Below are 25957 nucleotides of genomic sequence, written 5' to 3'. Positions count from 1 at the left end.
TAGCGTCCAAAGCTTCAGTCAGCGATGAAATGTTCGGTTTCAGGTGAGGAAGGAGAAGTTAGGGGATAGAATAACAGCACTTCACCAGTTAGTCTCGCCATTCGGAAAGGTATTACACCAGAAGCCGATACAGCTTCTCAAGTTTATGTGGAGATTACGCAGTAATTTTTAAGGTTCCAATTTCTTTTACCGATGGAAACGATTCGAGTACTTTTGTATATAGGTTTTTGCTTCTTTTGCTTTGTTGCTCGAATACGGGAGCTCTGACATGAACTCCTTTTCAGACTGACACCGCGTCTGTATTGCAAGAAGCCATCGGCTACATCAGATTCCTCCAGTGTCAGATTGAGGTCTAATTCTCTCTCTCTCTCTCTCCTCCCTAGTGAAGTTAAAAGGAAAGGGAGGGTGTGCTGCTACGAGCACGCAGGAAAAGCTAGTGACAGCATACATATGGCATTACTGTTTGTTTTATGTAGTATCTTCTAGTTATTGGTGTCTTGTAAAGTCATGTGTTTGAGATTTCTCAATCTCTGAAACATCCCTTTCTTTCATGTAGGCTCTGAGCTCCCCGTACCTGAGCAGTGGATCAGGGAACATGAGGCTGCCTGTAAGTAATTATACTCCATTCCCCACCTCTCTCTCTCTCTCCCTCTCACCCAGGCACGCATGCACGAAGTCTGACAAACTTACACAAACACATGCAAGCGCAAACACACATGTACATTGATATCAACACTCACATAAATAGCACTTCATGGTAGCAGCGCAAGTCTGAAATCTTTTCGAAGATTATTCTGGACAAAGTTTATATTAAGAGGATCATTGCTATTGATTGCTTGCTTCCAACTATGGTCTTGTCCAGAGAAACCTTCTTTCGTATGTAACTTTGAATGCTTTAGTTTTGCTTGCATGGTTAATAAAGTAGGGCCTATAAGAAACCTTCCCTACGTAGCATTGCCCGAGAACTAATGAAAGATAACTATCCATATCTCTTCGGCTTCATCTTTCCAAGAGTGTACCTTCTTCTTCTTCTTCTTCTTCTTCATTCATATGTTGCTTTAGGTCAAAATCTATTCTTCTTTCCCCTCAGAAGAAGTCAATGGTGCGGCATGATAACTCGCAAGTAGTTAATGTTCCTTAACCACATTGGTATTGTTCTCAGGCACAGGGGAACATGAGTTGTTTATTCTCAGAAGACCCTGGCCAGGTATATCACCTTGGATCTCTTCCCACCTTGAAAACTATCTTAACGCTGTACTACGAAGTAAAGAAGTGAATTAGCTAAAGCTCCTTTACAACATAAAGGCAATGGAGGAACAAAGTTGCATCAACTTTACAGCTTGAAACCGCACTTTAATATTCGCGACACTGATTACTGCCTATTATATCTTTCCTGGGACATGCAGAGTTCAAACGGCAGCGGCAAGAACAAAAGCGGGCCACAAGATCAGGTACTTTGCGTAGCTCGGAAGCTGCAACTGATACGAGCTGTTTCGAATTAGATCGATCGATCCCAAAGAAGTGATTGCTTTGCTTGCATTTTTCGTCACGACAGGAACGAAATGATGAGGCGAAGAAGGACCTAAGGAGCCGAGGTCTGTGCCTGGTCCCTGTCTCTTTCACCATGCATGTCGGGAGTGATGACGGCGCTGGTTTCTGGGCTCCAACTCTCGGTGGGGGATTCTGATGAGGCTCGCAAGTTCTTCGCCTGGGCATAACATCATTAGCAGTCACTCTGCAAGATCGAAGGCTGGTTGCTAACGGTGTTATGGATTCCTATCCAGCCAAGAGATCGAAAGACATGCTTTCTTTAACCCTGCTTGAAATTAGATTTAGAATTCCATGATGTAAATCTTTCCTGCAGTGTGATGAGCAATCTCTTGGATGCTAATTAGGGTTTCAATTTTGGCCTTCTCCGAAACATCATCTACCATGGTTGTCGGCTTCTTCAATCATAGTAGTAAGCAATATAATTTGTGGGTAAATATAAACAGATGTATTAGTTCTTCGAGTGCCTAATCTTTGGAGTTACTCATTGCATATTTAAATTATAACCCTGTTAAATCAGGTGTTTACCCTAAACCAAGACTAATTTACAAAAAGATTGAATATTTAAGTAGCAAGCAAAATATTATGAAACAAATAATAAATTAGAACAAGAAGCAAATAATTTTTTTATTTTTTATTGGATACATGAATAATATAATTAATTATTGAAAGATCTAGTATCCTATTTAGTAATAACATATATTCTAATATAGTTTATAAGATTAGAAGATAATGACTTTTTCTTCTTGTTCGAAAAGTAATCTTTATTCGAAATGATTCAAGTTTTCACAAACAAATCAGGTGCTTAATTTTGTTTAAACAAAATAATTTAGTGTATATAGTTATAAATCAGTTACAAATCCCAAATGTCTTGGTCGGATGTTTACTGTTAATAATACAATATGGCATATTTATTAGGCGTATAAGATATTCATTTTTACAAATAAATAAAATATTATGACGTCATTTTTAATTAAAAAATTACCCCCAAATCCTTATCCTACGGGTTTGGGTTCGGGTTGGATCAGGTCGTGTCAACATCGGGTTCGAATCCGTTAAGCGAGTCGCGGCCGACTGGGTGTGGGGCCCGCCCTTTGTCTCTCGTTATCCTCTGCGGGATGACTCTACTACGCTCACTTCTATCGGTTTCTTGGCTTCGGTGGTTCGGGAAGGGGTCGAGCCTCGTCGTCTCGATCGAAGGGGAGAGCGAGGAGGGCGATGGCGGCGCCGAATTGGAGCGAGACGGCGATGCTCGTCATCGATATGCAGGCAGGGGCACGGGGAACCCTTTTTTGCCGGGAGGGTTGGTTCCTCTTCGATTTCTTGGATCCTCATGATCGTTTCACTTCGATTTCCAGAACGATTTCGTGCTGCCGGAGACGGGGAGCCAGTTTATTGTTTCCGGCGGCGAAGCTATCGTCGCATCCGTGATCCAGGCCGTAGCAATCGCCCGGGAGCGTGGCATTTTGGTGATTTGGGTCCGTCGTTGTTGTTGCTATTGTGCTATTCGTCGTCTATTGTTTCGTTCTTTGCTTTTTCGGATCCGTTATGGTTTGATGGTCGATAGATTCAATTATTTACATATTAGTCGAGGTTGCAAGTTCATTCTCCATTTTAAGCATTAAAGATGACGAATTGCAGATCAAATAGAAAGAAACCCTGCAGTGAGTGATGCGAGAAATATCATCTGAGAGGAAGACGTGCTCTTCTGCTACATATTTGCCATGAATTAGGTTGTTTGCACTGGAAGACCATGTCGACGAAATGTATGAGCTTGGATGCACACAATTTGTGTCATAGAGTTTATGGTAGAGTCAAAGACCGGAGGGAAAATAGTCTCAAGTTTGTTATTTAAGTCGCACTAATAATTGATACCATGTAAATACTTCCTTTCTTGCTCTACCAGGCAGAGGTGTCACAATATAGTCTATGTTTTGGTTATAACTAAGGTCAATATTAGATGATGTAGAAGTTGATCAATCTTTCCGACAAAGTTAAAATTCATGATAAGCACAATACATGAAAATTGTGGCATGATTTGAGTCTATCTATTCATTGTTATCATCAAACTATGATAATGCCTATTGTTGAGGAATTGATGCGTCGTGGCTGATGAGTCAGCACGGCCTGGTCCACGGGCCGATGTCGGAAGTCATTTAACTATGCTTTCGGGGACGGGACGTACCGAGGAATGCCTTGGTACGGGTCCTGGCCGGCGCGTGGGAGAGCTTCTCCTGCTGACCTGGCGGTGGTGTGATGGGGTGTCGGTGGTGACGTGGCTAGGGCCCAACATATACCGTATCACCTATCATAGTTTCCAATTGTGAATCATTAACTCAGCAGTAGAGTGTGTCGGTGTTTTCATTGATGCAACAAGTTTAAGGGCCAGGGTTTTCTGAGTGAGTACATGGGAGATGTTTTGAAGCATAAATATGTAGAGTTTGAAGCAATGACAGCTTAGAACATTTCATTTATGTATATTAATAGTCGAATGGAACCAAATGGTTAGTGGTTCCCAATTCAAGTTCAACAGTCGTATCTCATCAGCAGATTTTGAAAGATTTTCCATGTTTTGTTGTGTTATATCTTTCTGAGCAAAGAAGGCTAAATATAAAATCGTTGTAGGTTGTTCGAGAACATGACCCTTTAGGAAGAGACGTTGAGCTTTTCCGCAGGCACTTCTATTCTGATGGTAAAGGGCCAACAGCAAAGGGTTGCAAGGGTGCAGAACTAGTTGATGGGCTTGTAATCAAAGACAGAGACTATAAGTTGGTGAAGACACGCTTTAGTGCATTTTTTGCCACACATCTTCATTCTCTTCTGCAGAGCTGTGGAATCAAGAGTTTGGTTGTTGTCGGTAAGAATAACTTGAACCTGAAATATTACAACTATTGCACATGCACATTGCAAAGTTCTTATTGAACTGTTTGATAGTGCAACAGTTCTTAGTGACATGAAATATTGCAACAGCATCTCCGTTTCTACTTTTTAGACCTTTTTCTTTCCTAAGATAAAGTTCTTATTGAACGTCCTCTTGTGCGCAGGAGTTCAAACCCCAAATTGTATCAGGCAAACTGTATTTGATGCTGTTGCTCTAGATTACCATCATGTAACTGTCATTGTAGATGCAACAGCTGCTGCTACTCCTCAAATTCACTATGGTGAGTTCCTTTGTCTGCCTCTTGTCTGTCGGTACTTGTACCATATTGATGTCTTGAAGCTTTTTTACTAGATATGTTTGAATGTAACTGCAACACCATTGAAATCCATTCTTAATAATAGATATAAGCTATGTTGCTAACAAACATGAGAATCTGCAATAGTTTTGATATTTGCACCATTAGGATCCTTGAACGTTCAGTGAAATGGTGAATGAATACGAGTAAAAGAACAGAGACTTTGAGAAGCTAAAAGAGGTCCAAGAATATAACTGAGTTAAAAACATCAGACAATTAGAAACAAGGTTAAGTTTTTATTTCTTTCTTGTGATTTTCTGTTTTATTATCCAATCAGCTTTTAAAAATAATTAACCCAACTTAAATTGGGTGACCATTTTGGCTAATTCCTGCATTACTCGCTTGAATAACTCTTCCAAAACATTCGGCTTGCATCATACAACTAATACTTTTCTTTAAAAGTTCCACCTGCCTTTGATCAGCTATATAAGGATGTGTTTTCTTCCTGCTATAACTTTTCTTTTCTTTTTCTTTTGTTGATTCTTTCTTGAATCAGATAACATCAGAGATATGAAAAATATAGGAGTGGCTACACCGACACTGCAAGAATGGTTGCAGCTGTGATGTTTCATTATGCAATTATGTAGATCCTGTTAACATTTGATGTGTGATTTGCTATCTTCGTTTGTAAGAATGTCCCCTAATATATCTTCATGCACTTGTACAATTAAGCGTAATGGTTCTATGAGCAACCAGAGTTGTCTCTCTTGACATGAACAAAGGTAAAGTAACATCCAAGCAGAGAGAGAGAGAGAGAGAGAGAGAGAGAGAGAGAGAGAGAGACTGAAGATGACATGGTTTTACATAGTTCATTGTGTCCATCTCGTTTCTTCCAGCATCTGAAAGCAATTAGATGGCACTCGTGATGTTGACAGAAGATGTATTCTGATGCACCATGTCATGTCGGTTTGCCAGCCTGAACTATTTGTTTCTCGCAATGGTTGAGCTAACAAGGTGTTGTTAAGCTAAAATTGATGGGTATGTTCTTACCCAAATCATCCTCATCCCACGACTCAAAAATCTCAATTTAATATTTCAGTTAATGTATAAATTAGTATTTCTAATCCTCACAAACACTTGCCACATGAATTAATTAGGAGAATAATCCAATATGATTGATATGTATTTTAAATATATTAGTAATTACCAAAAAGGTATATTTGTAATAATTTTATCTCCTAGAATATTATGTTTTATGCCACCTTATCCCCAGATAATATTGATCACGTTTGATCTGATCTAATGCGACCAGTGCATCAAGATTCGGGTTGAAGAGGATATCCCGGGTTGATCACTCTTCCTTAGCTTAGTTTAGTTCTAGTTAAAGAGATATCTGAGCGAGGCATGCACCCATGCAAATCTACAGTTTTCCCACAATATTTACGGATGCTTCAGACCAGCATCTGATACCAACTGAAAGGAAAGCATCCTCTTCGGTTCCAAGTCTGGATGAGATCAAGTTTAGAACATTTCTGCTTTTGTTCTCAGATTCATATTGGACGGTCACAACTTTTTATCAGCTGATTCGGAACCAGTTTTCTTTACTTTGTTGCCTGCTATATTTTTAGAGCAGTGGAAGCTTAACTAGTCGATGGACTTGTCATCAAGAATGAGGACTACAAGGTGGTGAAAACACGCTTTAGTGCGTTCTTTGCCACAAACCTTCAGAGCTGTGGAATCAAGAACTCGGTTGTTGTTGGCAAGAACTCATCAAATCTGAAATGAAACGATATCGATTCGGTGCAAGACTGCTGGATTAGTTCCAGAGGAATGTGATACAGGTGCCTTACAAAAATGACTACTAATTCCAAGCTCAAATGGATGATTTCCCGATCATTCACAACCCAATCTTCTCTCTATAGCTTAATTCATGAGCTTTATTGCTGATTTTTCTTGTCACAATATTGAAGACTCTTCTCTAGTTCTTGTGTAAATAATCAATGAGCTGCCCTGTGAGTTGCTTGCCATAATTGTTTTAGATGTTTGCACCTTTAATATCTTCTGAGAATTCATGTGTGAAAATAAGAAGAAGAAACTATATAGTAAAGAAGCTAAAATCGTCGTATCATTCATTGCAAACAAAGCTAAATCGTTTCATTTTTCTTTGATTCAGGCAACATCAGGGACATGAAGAACATAGAGTTGCCACACCAACATTGCAGGGATGGACGCAGCTTTTCTGTCTTTGCAGAATAATTATGGCTTAACTATGTTCTTCTATCATTTTCCAAGCTACGTAAGGCGAAGGGAAAGGGATAACGTCTTTGGCCGGCCTATGACCGGTTCAAAAGGGCGAAGAAGTAATATTACTGCCGAAGATAAAAATCAACGATGCTACGTGGCAGAACCGTACTACCGGATGACTCTCCTATAAGTTGGCGGTCCAAACTATCCAATGGTTCCACGCCACGTGCTGCAGCCGGCCGTTGCCTGCCCCTGCAGCCGCGGCGCTTGCGTTTGCCTCTGTGGTTTAAATATAATTAAATGACTTCGATACCCCTACGCCTAGCAATGTGCTTTCTTTTTGTCGGTAATTAACGTAGGAATTGGGGGCATTTGAGAATCAGCCGCATCACCGCTCCTGCACAAATATTGAAGCAAGCGGTTCGCAGCCAGCCGCCCACGCTTCCGCTCACCGAATCCGTGGTGACGATGACCGTCCCGTCCACTGCTGTTGTCCTCCGTCACACCACCGCCTTCCTTGATGAAGCCCTGTCGAATCCCGATCTCCGACACCGCATCATCTCCTCTGCTCGCCGGACCGTCTCCTCCGCCTCTCCCGCCTCCCTGCGAGCCCTCTCCCTTCTGTCCCACGCCCTCGACTCCTCCCCCTCCGCCGCCGCCTCGGACGCGGCCGATAAGATCCTCCTCTCGGTCTCTGGCCGAAACCCTCTTTCCGCCCTCCTCCTCGCCCTCGCCCACGCCCTCCGCGGCCGGGCCGCGGCCGCCGCTCTCGCCCTCCTCGATCTCTTCTCCCTCGATCCCGCCCTCTCCCGCCACGAGGTCGCGCCCGAGGTCTTCGAGGCCCTCTTCCTCCCCCACCTCCTACCGGTACTCCACTGGTTCGCGGACCAGCGGTCGCGCATCCTTACCACCACTTCCCTCCGGTTCGGATGCCCGCCGGCAGCCAACGATGAGGGCGATGACGAGCGGTCGGTGGAGGCGGTAGCCGCCATGAGCCTACTGTCGAGGATGAGCGACGGCCAAGCGGGGAGGTTGAAGGAGCTGGAGAGGGGTTACGAGGAGGTTCTTGATGCTAATTGCAAGGTTTATGCAGAGTATCTGAAGGAGGTAGTAGAAATGGGCGATGGAGGACCGCTGGTCCTGGCGCCGCCGCAGCTGGTTCTGACGAGAGCTAGCTGTGAGGAAAGGAGACCCGATGAGGTGATTGAGGTAGAAGAGGAGTTGGCAGCAAGGGCAGCGATCGGACTAAGGGACGGACGGTATAATGTATCTATCTTTCTTCTTTCTTTCTAAGCTAATCATTTTGTTAATTACACTATCGAAACATCGATTTAACATCGATTTTATCTTCCTGTTTCAGTCTACTGTGGTCTTTATCACCTTCTTAGAGTTCATTCTATAAATGAGGAATTCTGATTCTCAAGGTCTATTGTTAAGCAACTTGTGAGAGTTCTCTTTAGCATGGTTTACACAATCCCACAAGTATGACCTCAGTGTAATTATTTCCCAATAACATTAGTGTTTTACTTGGGCTGTGTGGAATTCAGAAGCTCCTATGATGGTTATGTGTTTATAAAGAACTTATTATTGCCACCAGATGAATATATGTTTAGTAGCAAGGATATGATTACTTTTATGTCAGATGATATGGTTATTGGTGTACTTCTGGATAACTCTGTTGGATTAGTTTGTGAATTGGTGTCTTGTTCTTTGCCATGATCTTATCATTGCTTAAGTCAGAACTTCTAGGTTGTGTGCTTTCTATTTGAATGCTTTATCCATGTCCTTTGTTTGTTGTCTTTTCTATACATGGATTTAAAGTCACAATGAATAAGTGACCGGCCTTTTCGTTCTTCTGGTCGTAGATTTCATTTAATATTTAAAGAACTAACTTTAATGTTTGAAATTGTTAGCCAATTTGGGCAGAAGCAGATCAATCAGTTGAATTCTTTATAAGGCAAAATAGCAGAGTCCAAGTGAACGACACAAAAGCTCCACCGTCATATCCTCAAAGGGTATCCCCAGATGTCCTCATCAGGCTACCATCAAGTGATCACAGAACTGCTGAAGATAACTGGGTTTCTACTTCTGGACCATATTATTCTTCTGATGACAATTTGGATTACTCTTCTTCTGAGATTGATTTTGATATAAAGGTCAAGATCTTTGATGCTAACGATAACAACATTCTTGTTTGTCATAGTTGGCTGATCTACCAATGTTCCTCATTTTGACTTTGTTTATGTTTCTTGTCCTTTAGGAAAGAAACACATACACAGCATCATTGCAAACAAATGGAATCCAGTTTCAGAGGCATGCACAAGACTCTGCAGAATCTTCATGGTACGCTCTAAAAATCTCAGTAAGAGAACCACCTCTTGTATTATCATCTCCCCTTTAGAGTCAAAAACAGAACATTTAATTCAACATAGTTTAATTTCTTTTGACAATATTGGACCCTTTTTCCTAAAATTTCTCACAGATAATATATATCATGAAGTCTGTTACCATCCCTTTTATGATATATCCACTCCATTAGCTTGCTACAACCCTCCCTCAGAACATGAAAAGTCTTTCTCATACTTTCTTTCTCTTTTATTAGTTATCCCAGTCCTCAAATCGATGATTCTGACAACATTGTTGCCTACAATAAGCAAACTCCTCCTAAGGAATTTGTCTGCCCCATAACAAGCAACCTGTTTGATGATCCTGTTACACTTGAGACCGGGCAGACCTACGAGCGGAGGGCTATCAAGGAATGGCTCGACCGTGGGAACTCGACATGCCCAATCACACGCCAAAAGCTCCAGAGTTCTCAATTACCCAAAACCAACTATGTGCTTAAAAGACTCATAGGCAGTTGGGTAGAAGAGAATCCATATTCAACTCCTAACAGGTTGGAGAATTCCCCTCCGAAGATTGCAAGAGATCTAAACATGTCACAGAGCTCACCTTCATTGACCAGCATCATATACCAAGCTTCAGTTGGTGGCTCTGCTAGTGACCTTCGTCTCGCGATATCATGCCTCTGCACATCTGAGTTTCTTGATGAGTCTGAGAAGGCTGTTCTGCAGATTGAGAAGCTCTGGAGAGACACCAGCCCAGAATCTGAGATCATAGCAATGCTCGCAAAACCTGCAACTGTGAATGGTTTCATTGAAATCTTGTTCAAGTCCGTCGATCTGCAAGTCTTAAGAGCCGCAATATTCCTGCTAGCCGAGCTGGCTACAAAGGATAAGTTTGTTGTTCAAACACTTACCAGGGTTGATTCAGATGTGAAGTGCATGGCTGCACTCTTCAAGAAGGGATTGGTGGAGGCAGCTGTTTTGATATTTCTATTAAGTCCTCGGTGGGAGAGTCTAGTTGAAATGGATATGGCAGATGCCCTCTTGAGGGCCATCGAGAAGAATGACGATGAACTCCTTGAGATGTGTGTGAATCCGAAGACTGCTTCACTTCTTCTCCTATGGCAGATTCTTAGAGAAGGTAATAGTGATTCGTCCATGATTCTTCACTCTATCATATCGGATGGAATAATCGAGAGAGTTATCTTGAGCATGGAAGCTGACATGGTGGAGGAGAGGATTGCAGCAGTCGGGATATTGATTAAATGCATTGCAGAGGATGGGCGTTGCAGGAAGATAATCGCTGACAAAGCACAATTAGAACCGGTTCTGCAAAGCTTTGCCATTGTGAATGACGTGGACCGCTTTGAGATTGTTCACTTCCTTTTCGAGTTGGTGAAGCTCAACAGGTATCTTTCTTCAGTTTTTCCCCATTTCTTCTTTAGGCTGGAACTAAACTGTGGTGAATAGTTATTGTACTGTTTTTGCTTTAGAAACATGTAATTTCTCCGTGTTTGCAATCTCTACAATGTTGAATATTAATTATGACTTAATTAGCACATTTGTTTCATGAGAAATATCAGGGTGCCCTCCACCTAGATCTGATTACTGTTGCCAAAGAGTTGGGGCAGACCTCCTTAACATCTACAGTTTGACCACCAAAGTGAATAGATTTGTTCCTGATCTTGTTGATTTTTCTCCAGGAGGTTGTCCAATGAGCAGCTTCTTCATGTCATTAAGGGAGGAGGTGCTTTTAGCATGATGCATTCACTTCTTGTCTACCTACAAACGTCTTCGATGGATCAATCTCCTGTTATCGCTGGTCTTCTTCTCCAGCTTGATCTTTTGGTAACCTCCCTGATGTTTTTCCCCCTTATAAATGGTTAAATTGGACATGACTAAGAATCATGTTTTCCATGCTGACTTTTGCCATCTGTAACATATAACAGATGGTAAATAAACTAGCATGTCAACCATCATGCTTAATACCGTTGTGATTAATGCTGTAAATTTTTGTTAGTAACTAGGTTTTTCGGTCCACCAGGTGGAACCAAGAAAGATGAGCATATATCGTGAGGAAGCCGTTGACACACTCATTTCATGCCTCAGAAATGCAGATTTTCCTCGCACACAATTGAAAGCTGCTGAGACGATCTTGGCTCTCCAGGGAAGATTTTCATCCTCTGGGAGGCCTCTTGCTCGAGCTCTTCTTTTAAAACATACTGGAATAAGAAAAGGTTACCGAGCATTAAAAGAAGCTGAGCAGACTCGCAGTGCTTCTGAAAGAACTGAGCTCAATCTGGTTAGATATTGTTATCTTCCTTCCCAGGAATAGTTGTTATTGCTTTTTGGTATTTGGTTTGCTACTTTCTGACATCCTAATCAAGAGGAAACACTACATATAAGGCCTATAGTGTTGTGCTGTTTACCCACAAGGCAATATGGAGGTAATCTGATATATGCATTCCATTCCTCTATCGAGTCCTAGACTCTTTCTATGAACTCAGAAATGGTACAGAGAGTGGTCATAGCTCCAGAGGACTTTATATGAAATTGAAGACCCTTCATGTGGATACGCTCTGCTCTAAAATCTACTGATGCACACTTAGATATGTTTCTGCTTAATAGTTTGGTTGTACGCTACAGTGATTCATTATACTGGTCCTGTTTTATTTCTGCCTAGTTTATCAATTTGTTGTCTCTGATTCTCCATGGGCCATGTAGGAAGAAGAAAAGGCTGCTGAAGAATGGGAAAGGAAAATCGCCTTTGCTCTAGTCAGTCATGAGTTTGGGCTTGTATTTGAAGCTCTGTCTGATGGTTTGAAGAGCAGAAATCTTGAGCTGTCCTCAGCTTGTCTCATCTCTGCAACCTGGCTCAGTCATATGCTCTCTATTCTTCCTGATACTGGGGTCAGAGGAGCTGCAAGGGTCTGCTTGCTGAAACAATATATCTTAATTCTAAAGTCTGCCAGGCATACTGATGATAAAGCACTTTCCATGCTTGCTTTGAGAAGCTTTATGCATGATGAAGGTTAGCCACAGCTGTCTGTTATTTTTCTGCAGATAATAGACTGCTATATTTTGTCCTCAGGATGCAAGCAATGACTGAATCTCTAGCATTTTATTGCTTTCTGATCTTCTGATTCATGAAAATAATGCCAAACTTTCCATAATGCAATCTTGTTCTTCTTTCAACTTAATGCATGGTTCACTTGGATTTAGTTTTGCTTTTATGCTTTTACGACATGCTGACATAAGAATGTGGTGTTCAGTTGGGTGCTATTTTCTATCATATGTTGGATCATTTCTAATGCTGAACAAAGTTGTTATTGCATTTTCAGAAGGGTTGCTCAATCTCACTCTTCACATTAAGGACATATTGAAAACCTTAAGAGAGCTTAAGAAATCCTCTGGTTTAGCATATGAAATGCTAAAACTTCTATCAGATGGCCAAGACTCGAGTATTGTGAGAACCTATTTGTTCATTCTTTTAAAACGATACGTTATTGTAAACTGACTGAATCATTAAAATTTCTGGCAGAAGGATATGTGGATCTATAAGGAGTTGATGCAAGTAGATTGCAGCACAAATGGAGAAGTTCTCTCAATAGTACGCTTCAAGAATAGGATAATCTCTGGGCACCTCGATGGAACAATAAAGGTTTCTCCTTTCCCCCCCACCACCCCCCCCCATTCCCATTTATGTGAGCAACCTGAAAAAATATCAGGAATCATCATAAAATCCAAGGGAATCTTTGTGATTTTCTTGGCCTGATCTTCACTCTAGTTTTCTCTATGTTCTCATATAGGCCAAGTCTTTGTCCAACATGAGCTTTCATAATTCTGATTTTAGATCCCCATGTAAAATGAGAATAAAACCTACAAGTAGTATTATGTTACATTCTTTTGCTTTATTTATTATGCTATCTAGGAGTGATAGTTAAATTGAGGAATATGACAGTGAAGGTGCAGCATGTCAAGCTAGATACAGCTTGACATGGGTCTCCTATGAATTCAATAGAAACCAAGCCAGGGAATTTTAGCTTATAAATAAAGTCGAGACATAGTACTGCAAGCATCTAGAAGTACATGTGGCTTGACATATGTCTTCTATGAATTATATACAAGCCAAGAAAATAAATTCATCAATGATCGATCACACAATAATATATGATTGTTCCACATTTAATAGTTAATGTCATATAGGTCTGGAAAGGTGATGAGAGTATTCTTCATCTGGTGCATGAAACAAATGAGCACTCGAAGGCAGTCACCAGCTTGGCCATTTCACAGTCTGGAGAGAAACTATACAGTGGGTCACTAGACAAAACCGTAAGGGTATGCATTTGTTCTTTAATGCACATAGGAACCGTTGCATCATTCTTAATAACTCTCTATTTTGAGCAGGTTTGGGCTGTTCATGATGGATGGATACATTGTACAGAAACTTTTGATATGAAGGATCCTGTGCGTAATCTTAGTGTTGCAGATACCATTGTTTGTTTCACTCCACAAGGAGCTGGTGTCAAGGTACTATGTATGACTTTTGTCTCTTCCCATTTTCATTAATATGTCTAAGCTTCTTGCATTTAGCTTGTCAATTTTGTTTTGCAACACTATTTAAATATGGTGACACCCTAAAATCGGTCATGATCAATGTCATTCATTGTTCTTATAGTCACATTGTCTTATCCAAAGGTTTAGATAACTGAAAAAGGTCTACTATGCATCAAATAAAATCTTTAACACAAACATATTTTTCATGAAATAGGTATTATCTTGGAAAGGAGCCTCAAAGATTCTTAGCCCTAATAAGAATGTGAGGTCTTTGGCTCTTGTACAGGGGAAACTTTATTGTGGGTGCAATGATAACAGTATTCAGGTATGCCTTCTCCTTTTCTTTTTCTTTTTCTTTCTAATTACCAATCTATCCAGCCAACATGTTTGACTTGCTCCACTATCATTGTTAACTCTTTCTTGATATTTTAAATAATATTCACTCAAGAAAAAAAAAATTCTTACATTTGTTGTATACAGGAAAACAAACATATGCATGTTTATTCACCAAGCTCCTTCAAATCTTGGAAGGTGCTCTCCAAGTACTTGGCATGTTTATTTGTATCTGGGGTTTTCACCCCTTTAGTTTTCGAGAGAAATAGATGTCTGTGCATCCATTGTATGATGCACATGGTTCTCATTTATCATAATACCTCTTTTAATGGCACAGTTTCTTTGCTTTCACTTCAACTGAAATAAGGTTAACATTGAGAAAATGTATAACATAAATGAAAAGCAAATCTTAACAATCACTAGAGGAACTTCTAATTGATTATGTTTATGACATTTTTTTCTCAACTGTTCAAAATAAACTGCCTTGTTATTTCCAAAGCCAACTATAGCAATGTTCTTATCCAGTCACAATCTTGGTTTTGAGACTTTTTTATGTATCATCTACTGACCATAACCTTAACTTGCAGGAAATTGATTTGGCTACTGAAACATCAGCTACTGTTCTATCAGGTAAGAAAAAGTTGTTGGGAAAAGACAATCCTATCTATGCGGTGCAAGTACGTGACGGGTTACTTTATTCAGCTGGCACATTTCTTGATGGAGCATCAGTTAAGGTGTGGGAAAGAGCTTAGTTATTGGTCACATCTCCTTTAATTCTGCTTGTCCTACCAACCCTTGGTCTGAAGATCTTACCTAATAAGATGTCTGTTTCGATTAAATCAAGGTTTTAAGTCTCGATTTGTTATTAAAATTTCGGTGATACACCAACTCGTATCACCCAATACCAACCGAAACTGACAGGTTTTTGAAGTGTTGAATCAAATAAAGGAGTTGAGCAAGAATGATTTAGAACTATTGTTTTATTCAGAACCTGATAAAACTTAATAGGAGCTGCTTTCATCCTAATGCATTTATGATATTTCCCGTGTTATGGTTTGCCTATAAAAGAAACTGAAATTTTTGTCGATTCTTTCTTCCTCGGTGTTTTTCATATTGACTTGAGATTTTTCTCTGTTTACCTAAAACCTTATTGCTGCTACAGGTATGGAGTACTTCAAATTACAGCCTTGTTGGATCTATACAGTCCTCGATAGAGGTGCGATCTATGGCTATGAGCAGAGAATTGATATATTTGGGTTCGAAAACTGGAATACTAGAGATTTGGTCCAAGGATAAGCTGACTGCCATTGGATCTCTTCAGATAGGAACCAATTGTAAGGTTCAGTGCATGGATGTTGACGCTGATGGAGAAATTTTGGTTCTAGGAACATCTGATGGCAGACTTCAGGTAACTAACAAACATTCTCTAAGATTTTAAGTTTATTGATAACCAAATCTTAGTTCAAATTGGTTTCTTTGTATCATACCACACTAGCTGAATCATATTACGTTCTCCTTGTATTATCACAATAAGCTTTTCCTGATTCATGAGATCCTATCTGATAAGGGCAACTTTTCCTAACACCTAAATACTAATCCAGCCATCTCATCTTGATCTGTAATTTGTGTATAAGCTTCCTAGTTTCCTGTGTTGGTGCCATTTTGTTAGAACTTTCTCTGTTTCACTGAGGTGAATGATATGGCCAAGTATATGACGGAGAAAAATAAGACGAGAAAAGACATGTAGATTAGCATGTAATTATGGGTCTAATGCATGTCCATCTGTGTGCAGACAACTGATGATATCATTATTTTCCCTGCAGTTCTTCCACATCTTATTTCTTGGTGAAACATATTCTGTACAATAAGCTTTCCATTTGTTCTCAACGCGTAACTTAATTAGTTACTTGTGTTCAGGCCTGGGGATTAACTTGAAGATGGATAACCTTATTCCTGGAAATAAATCAGAGGTGGCTCAAATATTTCGAGGGATTTTTTGATAAGCAATCATCTACATACACTGAAACCCTCCGCAAAGACAAAACATGTACAAAGATGTATTATAGCCCCATACGGTAGAAGCAGTATCTTAAACTTCTCCAGTATTGAGAAAGCTTGGACAAGATGAAAGCATTAAATCTAAGAAGAATTGCTCACTTCAGGTGGTAGGATGCAGGACAAGAATGGTTGACAAAAACAAAAGGAAATTATTGCTTGAAGCAACAAGTGGAGTCTAAAGGTCTGGGAGAAGAATCTTGAACAGCCTCCATCGCACTCAAGAACAGTAGGGACTACATCACAAATGTAGCAGAAAAATAGGACCTTTTCCTTTAATTCTGTTTTCTTTTTCCTCCCTCAAGGCTTTTTCTGTGTTAAATTATTTTCCTTGAGGTTTTTTTTTTATAATTGAGTGCAAAAAGTAGAAGAGATTTCTTATTTAATTGAAATATTGTGTTTTTATTAATAATTCCATCATACATATCTCATTAACATACATAAAAAAATCGGGTTGATTGATAAATTGTCGCTGTTTTGCATAAAAAAGTTACAAAAAAAATCAAAAGGTATTTTTAAGAGTATTCGTGTTAATTATATATTAATCTGGTGACTTAATATAATTGAGATTGGCAAATATTAACAAAACTATTTTCCGATGGATATAATTGGAAGTTTGCCCTTAAAAAAACCCGTCCGGGAGAGGGCCATGTACACCGCAATCGAAGGAGAACTTAGATTGCCTGTCTCAGCCGGTCAGGGACCAGCATAACGATTGGGAAAGCATCGTGGAATGATCTGTCAATATGACATCCCGGGGATTGACCTGGTCGCGGTAGCGAGAAACAAGCTGTTCCCTGTCTGTAGAGATCCACAAGAAAACCTCACCAACACTGAATGGGGCGTTATCTCCTCCACTTAATTAGGAGCCATGGCCGTAAGACCCAAAGAGGGCTCAGACAGAACACCACATCAGAACTTCTCTTAGGAGGCGGCGGAAGGAGGAGACGACAAGAACGAAATGGCTCCGATCGCGGTGGGCGATGCGCTCCCCGAAGGGACGTTGGCGTGCTTCGACGAGAACGACCAACTTCAGCAGGTGTCTGTCCACGCCCTCGCCGCCGGCAAGAAGGTCATCCTCTTCGGCGTCCCCGGTGCCTTCACTCCTACCTGCAGGTGATCTCTCTCTTTCTCCTCATATCCACCCAGTAGAAAGAAGCTCCGATCTCTCTCTTTCTCTTAGAAAAGGGTCTTTTAGACTATTTAAATTTGAAGGCTTCTGTTTTTTCTTTATTTTTCTGTATTTTCTTCTGGTGATGGATTATTTTGTTTGAACAAACAGATCGAGACCATGTCGGAACAAGTGTTTCTTAATATCTTATGCTTATTTTGATACTAATTTCTCGAGATTTGCCATACCAACAAAAACAACCTTTATTTAGGGTTTATTGTTCTTAGTATATTGAAGACAGTGGTCATTCTACAAAAGCAACCCCTCTGTGGTGTCGATCTTGAAGCGCTTTTGGATTATTATACCTTTTTCTGATTAGATTTATGTTTACCATTCTTTTTTTCTTTTCTTGCAGCATGAAGCATGTGCCGGGCTTCATTGAAAACGCTGAGGAGCTGAAATCCAAGGGCGTTGATGAGATCCTCCTCATCAGTGGTGATTATTGACTTTCATTTTATCTTCTCCTCCTGAAATAGATCTGTTTGCATTACATGTTTCATGTTGACAAGAGACTTACATGACGGATGATTATGATGCTTTAATTTTAAAGACAGAATAACTATTAGACCAACCTAGCGACCTTTCTAATTTAAAAATGAGATTGGGATAACATGTAAACATTCATCTCCTTTCCGACTTGTAGACACCAAGCAAGATGCTAAAAGTTCGGCAGTTAGTAGGGTCAGAAGGAGATGTATGTTCAAGACTGTAATGTTGAAAGAGTTGGGAAGATCCCAATTCCCAAACTATTAAGTAATATATGATGCTTTGTTTTGGTAGGTGATTGCATATTCATTAATCAGGCAACCATTATCTTGGGTTATGGATCTGAATCGTATAAAAGGTTGGGAGCTCAATACTGATGCTTGAGCAATTATAATTGATCTAATTTCCTATTCATTCTTATGTGACCTTTTATGATCTTCTGCATGTATGCTTTCATGATAGATTACTTGCTTCATGAAACACACTGAAACTAAGATTTTCTTTTTCCTTTTTAATAGGACGTGGTTGAAAGAATACATATTTTTTTCTTAGCTTGATGATACATGGAGTTTTAAACTTCCAAAAACAATGTATTTTGCCAATATTTTGATATCAAATACCATTCATTTTGTTGAACAGTTAAGCTTCTGAAAAAGAAAGGCTAAAAATGTCCTTTTAAACATGACCTCTTTAGCATTAACAGTCCGCACACGATGAACACTGAATGCTTCAAAATATGCTTGGATTCAACCATTCACACAAACCTATTTGGTTGGAATGAATTGAATTAATTGTTTAAATGAAACCTTTCCATCGGTCTACTTTACTAAGACCATGGGACTCATCTTTGTTGCTATGCAATTCTCATGCAGTTAATGACCCGTTTGTGATGAAGGCATGGGCAAAGACATATCCTGAAAACAAAAATGTGAAATTCCTAGCTGATGGCTCTGGTACCTACACTCATGCTCTTGGCTTGGAACTGGATCTCTCAGAGAAAGGACTGGGAACTCGATCACGGAGGTTTGCTCTCCTTGCTGATGACCTTGTGGTTAAAGTTGCAAACATCGAAGAAGGTGGAGCATTCACCATATCTGGCGCAGAAGAGATCCTTAAGGCACTCTAGGAATGTTTAGTTTCGTGGCATGTTGCTGTTATGTCCACTGGTTGTCATCCGACCAGTGTTAGGTGTGCTATCTTGATGATATGAATATTTGAAGTTGGAGTTACCTTTGATGCAGCTTTGGTTGAATAACGCTCTTGTTTTTGGCAACTGAGAACTTGAATCAAGTAAATGATATGCTTTATCTACTAATATTTGTCATGCTTCCATTTCATGCAAAAGATGTTTATTATATTGGTTAAAGGTGTGCTTCAATCTTCGGAGGCATACCGAAGGCAGTGAGAGAGATGGAGTTCTAATCATAATTCTCATTTCAGAAATAAAAATGATACAGTTTGATATTAGCTGACAAGTGAAAGAGCACCAATCATACTCATCAAACTGTATGTCACAGGTTGATATTAGCTTGAGCATTTCTTCTTCTGGTAACTTCTTGTTTGATTATTACTATAAATGTTTTTGGATTTCTATCCATGTCTCTTTCTTGTAAGGTTAATATTGCATGCATTGCCCTGGCAAAATATGTAGTATGTTAGTGATCATAAGATGAGAATTGTTTCATACTATGGAGAAAGTTTACTCTCCTGTGTGCAGATAAATCCTCTGCAACAATGACTCCTTATGATTGTTGTGACTAGAAGCCACCATTACATTCATATTAGTTTTTATTAAGGAAATAAGAATTCAGATATTAGTACATCTTAATAGAAACAAGGTGAAAAGGAGAATATATTATGTAAAAATAGCCACTCAAATGGTACCCTTAATCCTATGTATGCTTCAAAATATATTTGGACACTCCAACAAAATTATATATATAATTAAATTCATAATAAATTTCACATTTGTAATCATGCCTTCAAATCAACATTATTATCCTCCACAGCTACACATCAAATTATATTTAGGAATGCAACTATTATGAACAAAATTGTCTCTCATTTTCGAGTGTGATTCAAATCCTCAGTAACATCCGATTGTTATTATGTGGAGAGGTCTGATTGTTTAGGTTAATATATAGACTCAATACTAATTAGTGATGAGGACATGAGCTCGCTTCGTGGAGCGAAAGGGAGATGAATAGAAGTTAACGTTTGACGCCATACACAAAGCTTCCAAGAAGGGATTTTTGTCTCTCTTTCTTACTCCTCCTCCCTCCCCAATTGCTCCTCGTCTCCGGACCTTAGCCTTGCGGTCTCCGCCATGGGTTCGTCCCCGCCGCCGAAGACGACGACGGCGGTCTCCTCCCGGAGCTGGAGCATCTACGGTCGCGCCGAGATCACCGGCCGGTACGACATCCTCGGTCGGATCGGCTCCGGCGCCTACGCGGACGTCTACCGTGGCCGCCGGCGCTCTGACGGTCTCGACGTCGCTCTCAAGGAGATCCACGACTACCAGAGCTCCGCCCGCGAGATCGAGGCCCTCCTGGCCCTCCGCGGCGCGCCCAACGTGGTCGATCTCCTCGAGTACTTCTGGGGCGAGGACGAGGACGAGGACGCGGTGCTCGTGCTGGAATTTCTCCCCGCCGACCTCGCCGCCGTCATCCGCGACGCGAAGAGGGCCGGGGCCTTCGCTGTCGGCGAGGTGAAGCAGTGGATGATCCAGATCCTGCGCGGGTCGGAGACCTGCCACTGCAGCTCCGTGGTGCATCGGGATCTCAAGCCCTCAAATTTGCTCATCTCGGCCGATGGGATTCTCAAGCTGGCGGACTTCGGGCAGGTCTATATTCCTAGGAACTCCAAAACTCATCTTCTTTTAGCTAATTGGTGCTCAATGATGCTTGCTAACATACCTCCGTTGGGAGAGCTATTCTGCAGCTCTTGCAATCAAACGAAGGTCCCATTATGCAATAGGAAACTTATTTCGCCACAAATTCTTTTTGTGCATTCATACACCCATAGCTTGCTGAAAAGAGACCTATAATCACATTGAGTATTAATTGATTAGAACCCAGGTCCTAGTTATTTGTTAGATTCACAAATGATATCATATTCAACTCATGAGCATCTTGCTTTGGTGAAAGTATGATTAGTGCCAGACAATATCCTTGCAGACTACTAAATTGAGTTTTGTGTTTGCTAAGAAGCCATAATTTTCTTGTCATGTCCTTTCTTTAAATGGATTTCTCATTTTTCCTATTTCCTAAAATGTTATCTTGCATCTTCTAGCCTTCTTCTTATCATGGGCACTATCCAAGTCCATCATTGATGATTAGTGCCAGACAATATCCTTGCAGACTACTAATTGAGTTTTGTGTTTGTTAAGAAGCCATAATTTTCTTGTCATGTCCTTTCTTTAAATGGATTTCTCATTTTTCCTATTTCCTAAAATGTTCTCTTGCATCTTCTAGCTTTCTTCTTATCATGGGCACTATCCAAGTCCATCATTGATGTTCAAATATGGTGTTCTGAATGTAAAGTTGGCATAATACGAAGATTCGAGCATGATGACACATGTTATTCACAATGCAATGTACCAAAGTCATGGTTGTTCACATGTAACAAAGAAAAAATAGTCACATGCCCACATTTTGACGAGTGTTCGGAGCATATTGGTACAACATCATTCCCTGAGCTGCCATAACATGCTAGTTAATCCAGAGCCTGGCATGAACATCCTTGGTTGACAGTTGTTGCGTACTTGTATCTCTGTTGTATGGACACATAGACTACAGAATGTTACAGTTGAGGAGGAACATTTGTAGATCCACTTAAACTCCAGAATTCTGTTGCATAATGCTCTTATTTTGCAGCTATGATGGCTAAAGGTGACTGGTATTATTGAATTTAGCATGCTCTTTCTTGGAGATAGTTAGTGTTGAATAGTATAAGAAACACGAACTAGTCATCGATTCCTGATTTAGCAGCTGCATGTGATTTCTAATGATGCCTACTTTAGTCTTGTAATTCCTATTTTAGGTGTTAGTTTTACCCGGATAGGATACAATAAGACATGTACGGACAAAGACCTGGTACATTTGCTTGTAAAATTATGTTGGCTTCTCATGATAATCTTTGGTAATTATGATTTTGGATTACTGCTTCACTTGGGCAGTTATCATATGTGTGTACTAGTTTTACAGTGAGGACATACTCAGACCATTGAACAACCATGTCTCCCTTTTTCTTTCTTTATCTAGTGATCCATGTATTCTTAATGAAGTTTTTTGTGATGACTATATGTAATTGATCTTCGTGGACTCTGACATCACAAAATTTTCTGTAATTTGGTTACAGTTTATTTCTGTCAGATGAAGTAAGTTCTGATGAGTTACTTTAATATATGGTATATTGCACCAGCACAAATCTGGTGTACTGAAACATTAGGACGCAGGTATATGCCAGATCAGCTATGGGAAGGGTGGGGGCTTAGTGTATCCATGGTTTCTTTCCTTATTGTTTTATTTTCTCCCATTTCATTATTTCTGCTCTAAGTTAACATATGCTTTAGCTATCATTTTGTGGGATTTATTTATTAGGAATTTCTGAACATGTATATCGTTGTCTTGACAGTCGAGGATCCTACAAGAAACAAGATGTATATCCATAGAAAATGAGCAAGTGTTGCAGAATGGGACATGGATACCTCAGCAACAGGGATATATGTCCTGGCCTGTTGGACTTGAGCAGCAAACTATCCAAGAGCTCGTGCCTCAGCACCAAAATTTTCAAGAGACCCGGTTTGCAAACGAAGACGACACTCTGAGGGAGTTGGATAGCCCCAAGACAAAAAATGCAATGTATGACACCGATAATGAGACAAGTTTGCAGGATTGTGATGCATCTTGTCCAGCCACATGTGGTACAGGTGAAGTAGAAGATGATCCCTTCAAAAGTTCCTATTCGTGCGAGGCAGAAGAAGGTGGAGCAGATGAATATGGTGCCCTCACTTCGTGTGTTGGAACACGATGGTTCGGAGCACCTGAGCTACTTTACGGATCTACAGACTATGGGCAAGAGATAGATCTCTGGTCACTAGGCTGCCTCTTTGCAGAGCTTCTGAATTTAGAGCCTTTGTTTCCAGGAACATCTGACATCGATCAACTTGGAAGAATCATCAGTGTCTTGGGAAACCCGACTGAAGAAGCCTGGCCAGGTTGCTCAAATTTACCTGATTACAACAAGATCTTCTTTAATAAGGTTGAGAACCCAATTGGTCTGGAAGCATGCCTGCCAAACAGGTCGGCCTCTGAAGTTAATCTAGTCAAGAGGCTTCTCTGCTATAACCCTGCAAATAGAGCTACTGCAACAGAGACACTCCATGATCGCTACTTCGCTGAGGAACCTTTACCTGTTCCTGTAAATTCACTAAGAGTTCCTTCCTCAAGAGACGAACCGAATGACAGCTCTCAAGGAGAATGGGCTAATTACCAGGAAACAGAATCAGATTCCGACCTTGATGAATTCGGCAGCATGGACATGTTGGTCACTGAAAAAGGGTTTTCTATAAGATTCTCATAGCAAAGGTCTATGTAACCGGAACATCGATTTGTTATTGTTTCGGCAGTGTATTATTTCAGAGTGTTGAAGAAGGATTTGATGTTAATGAAAATTTGTTTCAGTGGCCATAAATTGATTTTAATGAAAATGTCTTGAACAAATACTCAACTTTTGTTTTCAGTGTAGAGTGATGAAGTGAAGGGGAAGCATAAATGATTCATTGGAGGATCTCAAATAATGCAATTAGGAGATTAAATTCAAGGTCAGCTATCCGTCTTTAGAATGTTGTTAATGAGGTTAGTTACAAAGTAAGTTGTCTTCCGAAGAATATACAATGCATTTTATATTTATCCCTCATATATATATATATATATATATATATATATATATATATATATATATATATATATATAATACCGTGGTAAAATTTAAAACCCTTTAGTAAATCTCAGCAGCTTGCCATTAAAATGGAGGTGCTATTGGCATTAATATACCCTTTGCTGATGCAAAGATCGAAAATATTTAAGTATTATAGAGTTTTTTTGGATAAATATTTTCCTTTTTGAAGGAAACCGATATCTTTAAAAAAAAAGGATGAATTACACATTGAGATGTTAGGGGCAAGTATGTAATTTTGGAACTTTTTCAAGGACAATACGTAAAGACACAGGAAAAAGGCTTGTAGGGATCAGCGATCAAAGATTAATGATCATGCTAAAATGGACGGAAGAGATCTGCCCTCACGGGAGTCTGGTGCCGAAGGGCGCCCTTACAAAAGCCGGATCAATCGCGCCACTTCGCTCACGGTTCAAAAACTCGCGGCCTCCTTCGCGATTCGCTGCCTCGAGATCTCGCCTGGAAGGCTTCTTCCTCGCCAGATCCGCCTCGTTCTTGCGGTTGCCAGACCGCTCCCAAGGTTCAGTTCGCCACCCACCCCTCCACCCCCCACGCCTTCTCCCGTTTGTCGTGTGTTTTTCGTAGTGGTGCGCGGGTTCCTATGTTGATCTATTCCTTGTGCATCAAGAACCTCCGTGTTCGCTTCGTGCCCTCGTTGTAGTACGCCAGACGAGTTGGCTTGCGAAAAATTAGTGTCCCGATGGTTCTTGTGCTCCCCTGCTTCTGATTTGTAGATGATGGAGTTTGGCCTCAATTTTGTTTCCGATCTTGGTGTCATTTCATGCGTTTCGGTTGTCACCTTGTGCCTCAAGAATCTTGGGGTTCGCTTTGAGTCTCGGTTGTAGTTCGTTAGACGAATTTGCTTCCGGAAAGTTAGGGTTTCGATGGTTCTTATGCTCCCCTGCTTTTGAGTTGTAGTTCATGGAGTTTGGCTGCAATTTTGTTCCTCATCTTGGTGTGCCGTTTCGTGTGTCTCGCTGTTCACCTTCTTGTGCGTCAAGAATCCTGGGATTTTATTCGATTTAGATTTTCGTTGTGGTTCGTCAGACGAATTTGCTTTCAGAAAAATAAGGGTCTCGATGTTTTATGTGCTCTCCTGCTTCTGAGTCGTAGATGACGGAGTTCAGCTTCAAGTTTGTTCCTGATCTTGGTGTGCCGTTTCGTGTGTTTCGGTGATCTCCTTCTTGTGCCTCAAGTATCTTGGGGTTCGCTTCAGGCTTTCACTGTAGTTCGTTAGATGAAATTGCTTTTAAAAAATAAGGGTTTCGATGATTCTTGTACTTCCCCTTCTTCTGAGTTGTAGATGGTTTCGATGGTTCTTGTTCTTCCCCTTCTTCTGAGTTGTAGATGATGGAGTTTGGGTTCCTGATTTTGGTGTGACGCTCCGTGTGTTTCGATGATCACCTTCTTGTGCCTCAAGAATTTTTGCGGTTTGCTTCAGGCTTTCATTGTAGTTCTTGTTCTTCCCCCTCTTCTGAATTGTAGATGATGGAGTTTGGCTGCCTGATTTTGGTGTGACGCTCCGTGTGTTTCGGTTATCACCTTCCCGTGCCTCAAGAATTTTTGGGGTTCGCTTCTGGTTTTCATTGTAGTTCGTTAGACGAATTTGCTTTGGAAAAACAAGGGTTTCGATGGTTCTTGTTCTTCCCCTGCTTCTGAGTTGTAGATGGTGGAATCGGGGTCCAAGAAAGCTGCGATATCTCTTCTTCTGTTGCTCCTGAGTTCTTGATTGTGTCTCATTCGCTCTTGGTGATGGCTTTCTTGTGCCTCAAGACTCTTGGGGTTCGCTTCTGGTACTCAGTATTTGTTCTGCACACGAATTTGCTTGCGAAAACTAGGGTTCTTCACTGCTTCTGTGTTATAGATGGTGGAGTCAAGATTCAGGAAACCGAGAGGTGTCGTGTTCTGTTGCTCAAAAGTTTGAAAATGGTTAAAACTTTTCCGATGTTTCGGTTATCACCTTCTCCTGTCTCGAGAATCTTGGGGTTCTATTCAGGTCTTTGATGTAGTTGGACAAATCTGCTTGTGACACTTAGGGTTTTGATGATTGTTGTGCTTCGCTGTTTATGAGTTTAGATGGCGGA

The 25957-nt window shown here is 40.5% G+C and overlaps 5 protein-coding genes across 8 annotated transcripts in view; all 5 read left to right on the top strand.

Moving 5' to 3' along the window:
• Positions 1 to 1921, top strand: part of LOC135650435 (transcription factor bHLH68-like) — a 3190-nt gene extending 1269 nt beyond the window's left edge. For 2 of the 3 annotated variants that reach the window (XM_065169761.1, XM_065169760.1), the window contains exons 4-9: positions 44 to 109; positions 285 to 350; positions 557 to 607; positions 1163 to 1207; positions 1407 to 1451; positions 1556 to 1921. In XM_065169761.1, coding sequence (XP_065025833.1) covers positions 44 to 109; positions 285 to 350; positions 557 to 607; positions 1163 to 1207; positions 1407 to 1451; positions 1556 to 1687 — 405 coding nt within the window. In that variant the 3' untranslated portion in view covers positions 1688 to 1921. The remainder of the gene's footprint in view (positions 1 to 43; positions 110 to 284; positions 351 to 556; positions 608 to 1162; positions 1208 to 1406; positions 1452 to 1555) is intronic. The other variant, XM_065169762.1, reaches the window with a different exon arrangement.
• Positions 1922 to 2661: 740 nt separating this feature from the next.
• LOC135651060 (probable inactive nicotinamidase At3g16190) lies at positions 2662 to 5451 on the top strand. Its single transcript, XM_065170849.1, has 5 exons — positions 2662 to 2817; positions 2907 to 3026; positions 4174 to 4405; positions 4593 to 4709; positions 5281 to 5451. Exons 1-5 carry the CDS (start codon positions 2767 to 2769, stop codon positions 5346 to 5348), a joined length of 588 nt encoding a protein of 195 aa, XP_065026921.1. The 5' UTR covers positions 2662 to 2766; the 3' UTR covers positions 5349 to 5451.
• Positions 5452 to 7399: 1948 nt separating this feature from the next.
• LOC135650976 (putative E3 ubiquitin-protein ligase LIN) lies at positions 7400 to 16410 on the top strand. Of its 2 annotated transcripts, none has more exons than XM_065170720.1 (15): positions 7400 to 8234; positions 8882 to 9124; positions 9229 to 9311; positions 9571 to 10722; positions 11017 to 11161; positions 11358 to 11615; positions 12038 to 12344; positions 12655 to 12779; positions 12855 to 12974; positions 13520 to 13645; positions 13721 to 13843; positions 14085 to 14195; positions 14791 to 14937; positions 15366 to 15611; positions 16121 to 16410. In XM_065170720.1, exons 1-15 carry the CDS (start codon positions 7437 to 7439, stop codon positions 16136 to 16138), a joined length of 4002 nt encoding a protein of 1333 aa, XP_065026792.1. In that variant the 5' UTR covers positions 7400 to 7436; the 3' UTR covers positions 16139 to 16410. The 2 variants fall into 2 exon arrangements, with proteins under 2 accessions (XP_065026792.1, XP_065026791.1); XM_065170719.1 differs by having other exon boundaries at positions 13520 to 13651.
• Positions 16411 to 17133: 723 nt separating this feature from the next.
• On the top strand, positions 17134 to 19230 carry LOC135650977 (peroxiredoxin-2B-like). The gene is made up of 3 exons (XM_065170721.1): positions 17134 to 17374; positions 17785 to 17864; positions 18788 to 19230. The coding sequence occupies exons 1-3, from the start codon at positions 17220 to 17222 to the stop codon at positions 19039 to 19041; spliced, it is 489 nt and encodes a 162-aa protein (XP_065026793.1). The 5' UTR covers positions 17134 to 17219; the 3' UTR covers positions 19042 to 19230.
• An 875-nt stretch (positions 19231 to 20105) lies between these two features.
• On the top strand, positions 20106 to 23645 carry LOC135650747 (cyclin-dependent kinase F-1-like). The gene is made up of 2 exons (XM_065170314.1): positions 20106 to 20757; positions 22551 to 23645. Exons 1-2 carry the CDS (start codon positions 20242 to 20244, stop codon positions 23496 to 23498), a joined length of 1464 nt encoding a protein of 487 aa, XP_065026386.1. The 5' UTR covers positions 20106 to 20241; the 3' UTR covers positions 23499 to 23645.
• Positions 23646 to 25957: the final 2312 nt, after the last annotated feature.

The sequence above is a fragment of the Musa acuminata genome, chromosome BXJ3-10, assembly GCF_036884655.1.
Source record: "Musa acuminata AAA Group cultivar baxijiao chromosome BXJ3-10, Cavendish_Baxijiao_AAA, whole genome shotgun sequence".
Lineage (NCBI taxonomy): Eukaryota > Viridiplantae > Streptophyta > Magnoliopsida > Zingiberales > Musaceae > Musa > Musa acuminata.
The sequence above is the reverse complement of the archived record's forward strand: the minus strand, read 5'-3'. Positions and strand labels throughout refer to the sequence as shown.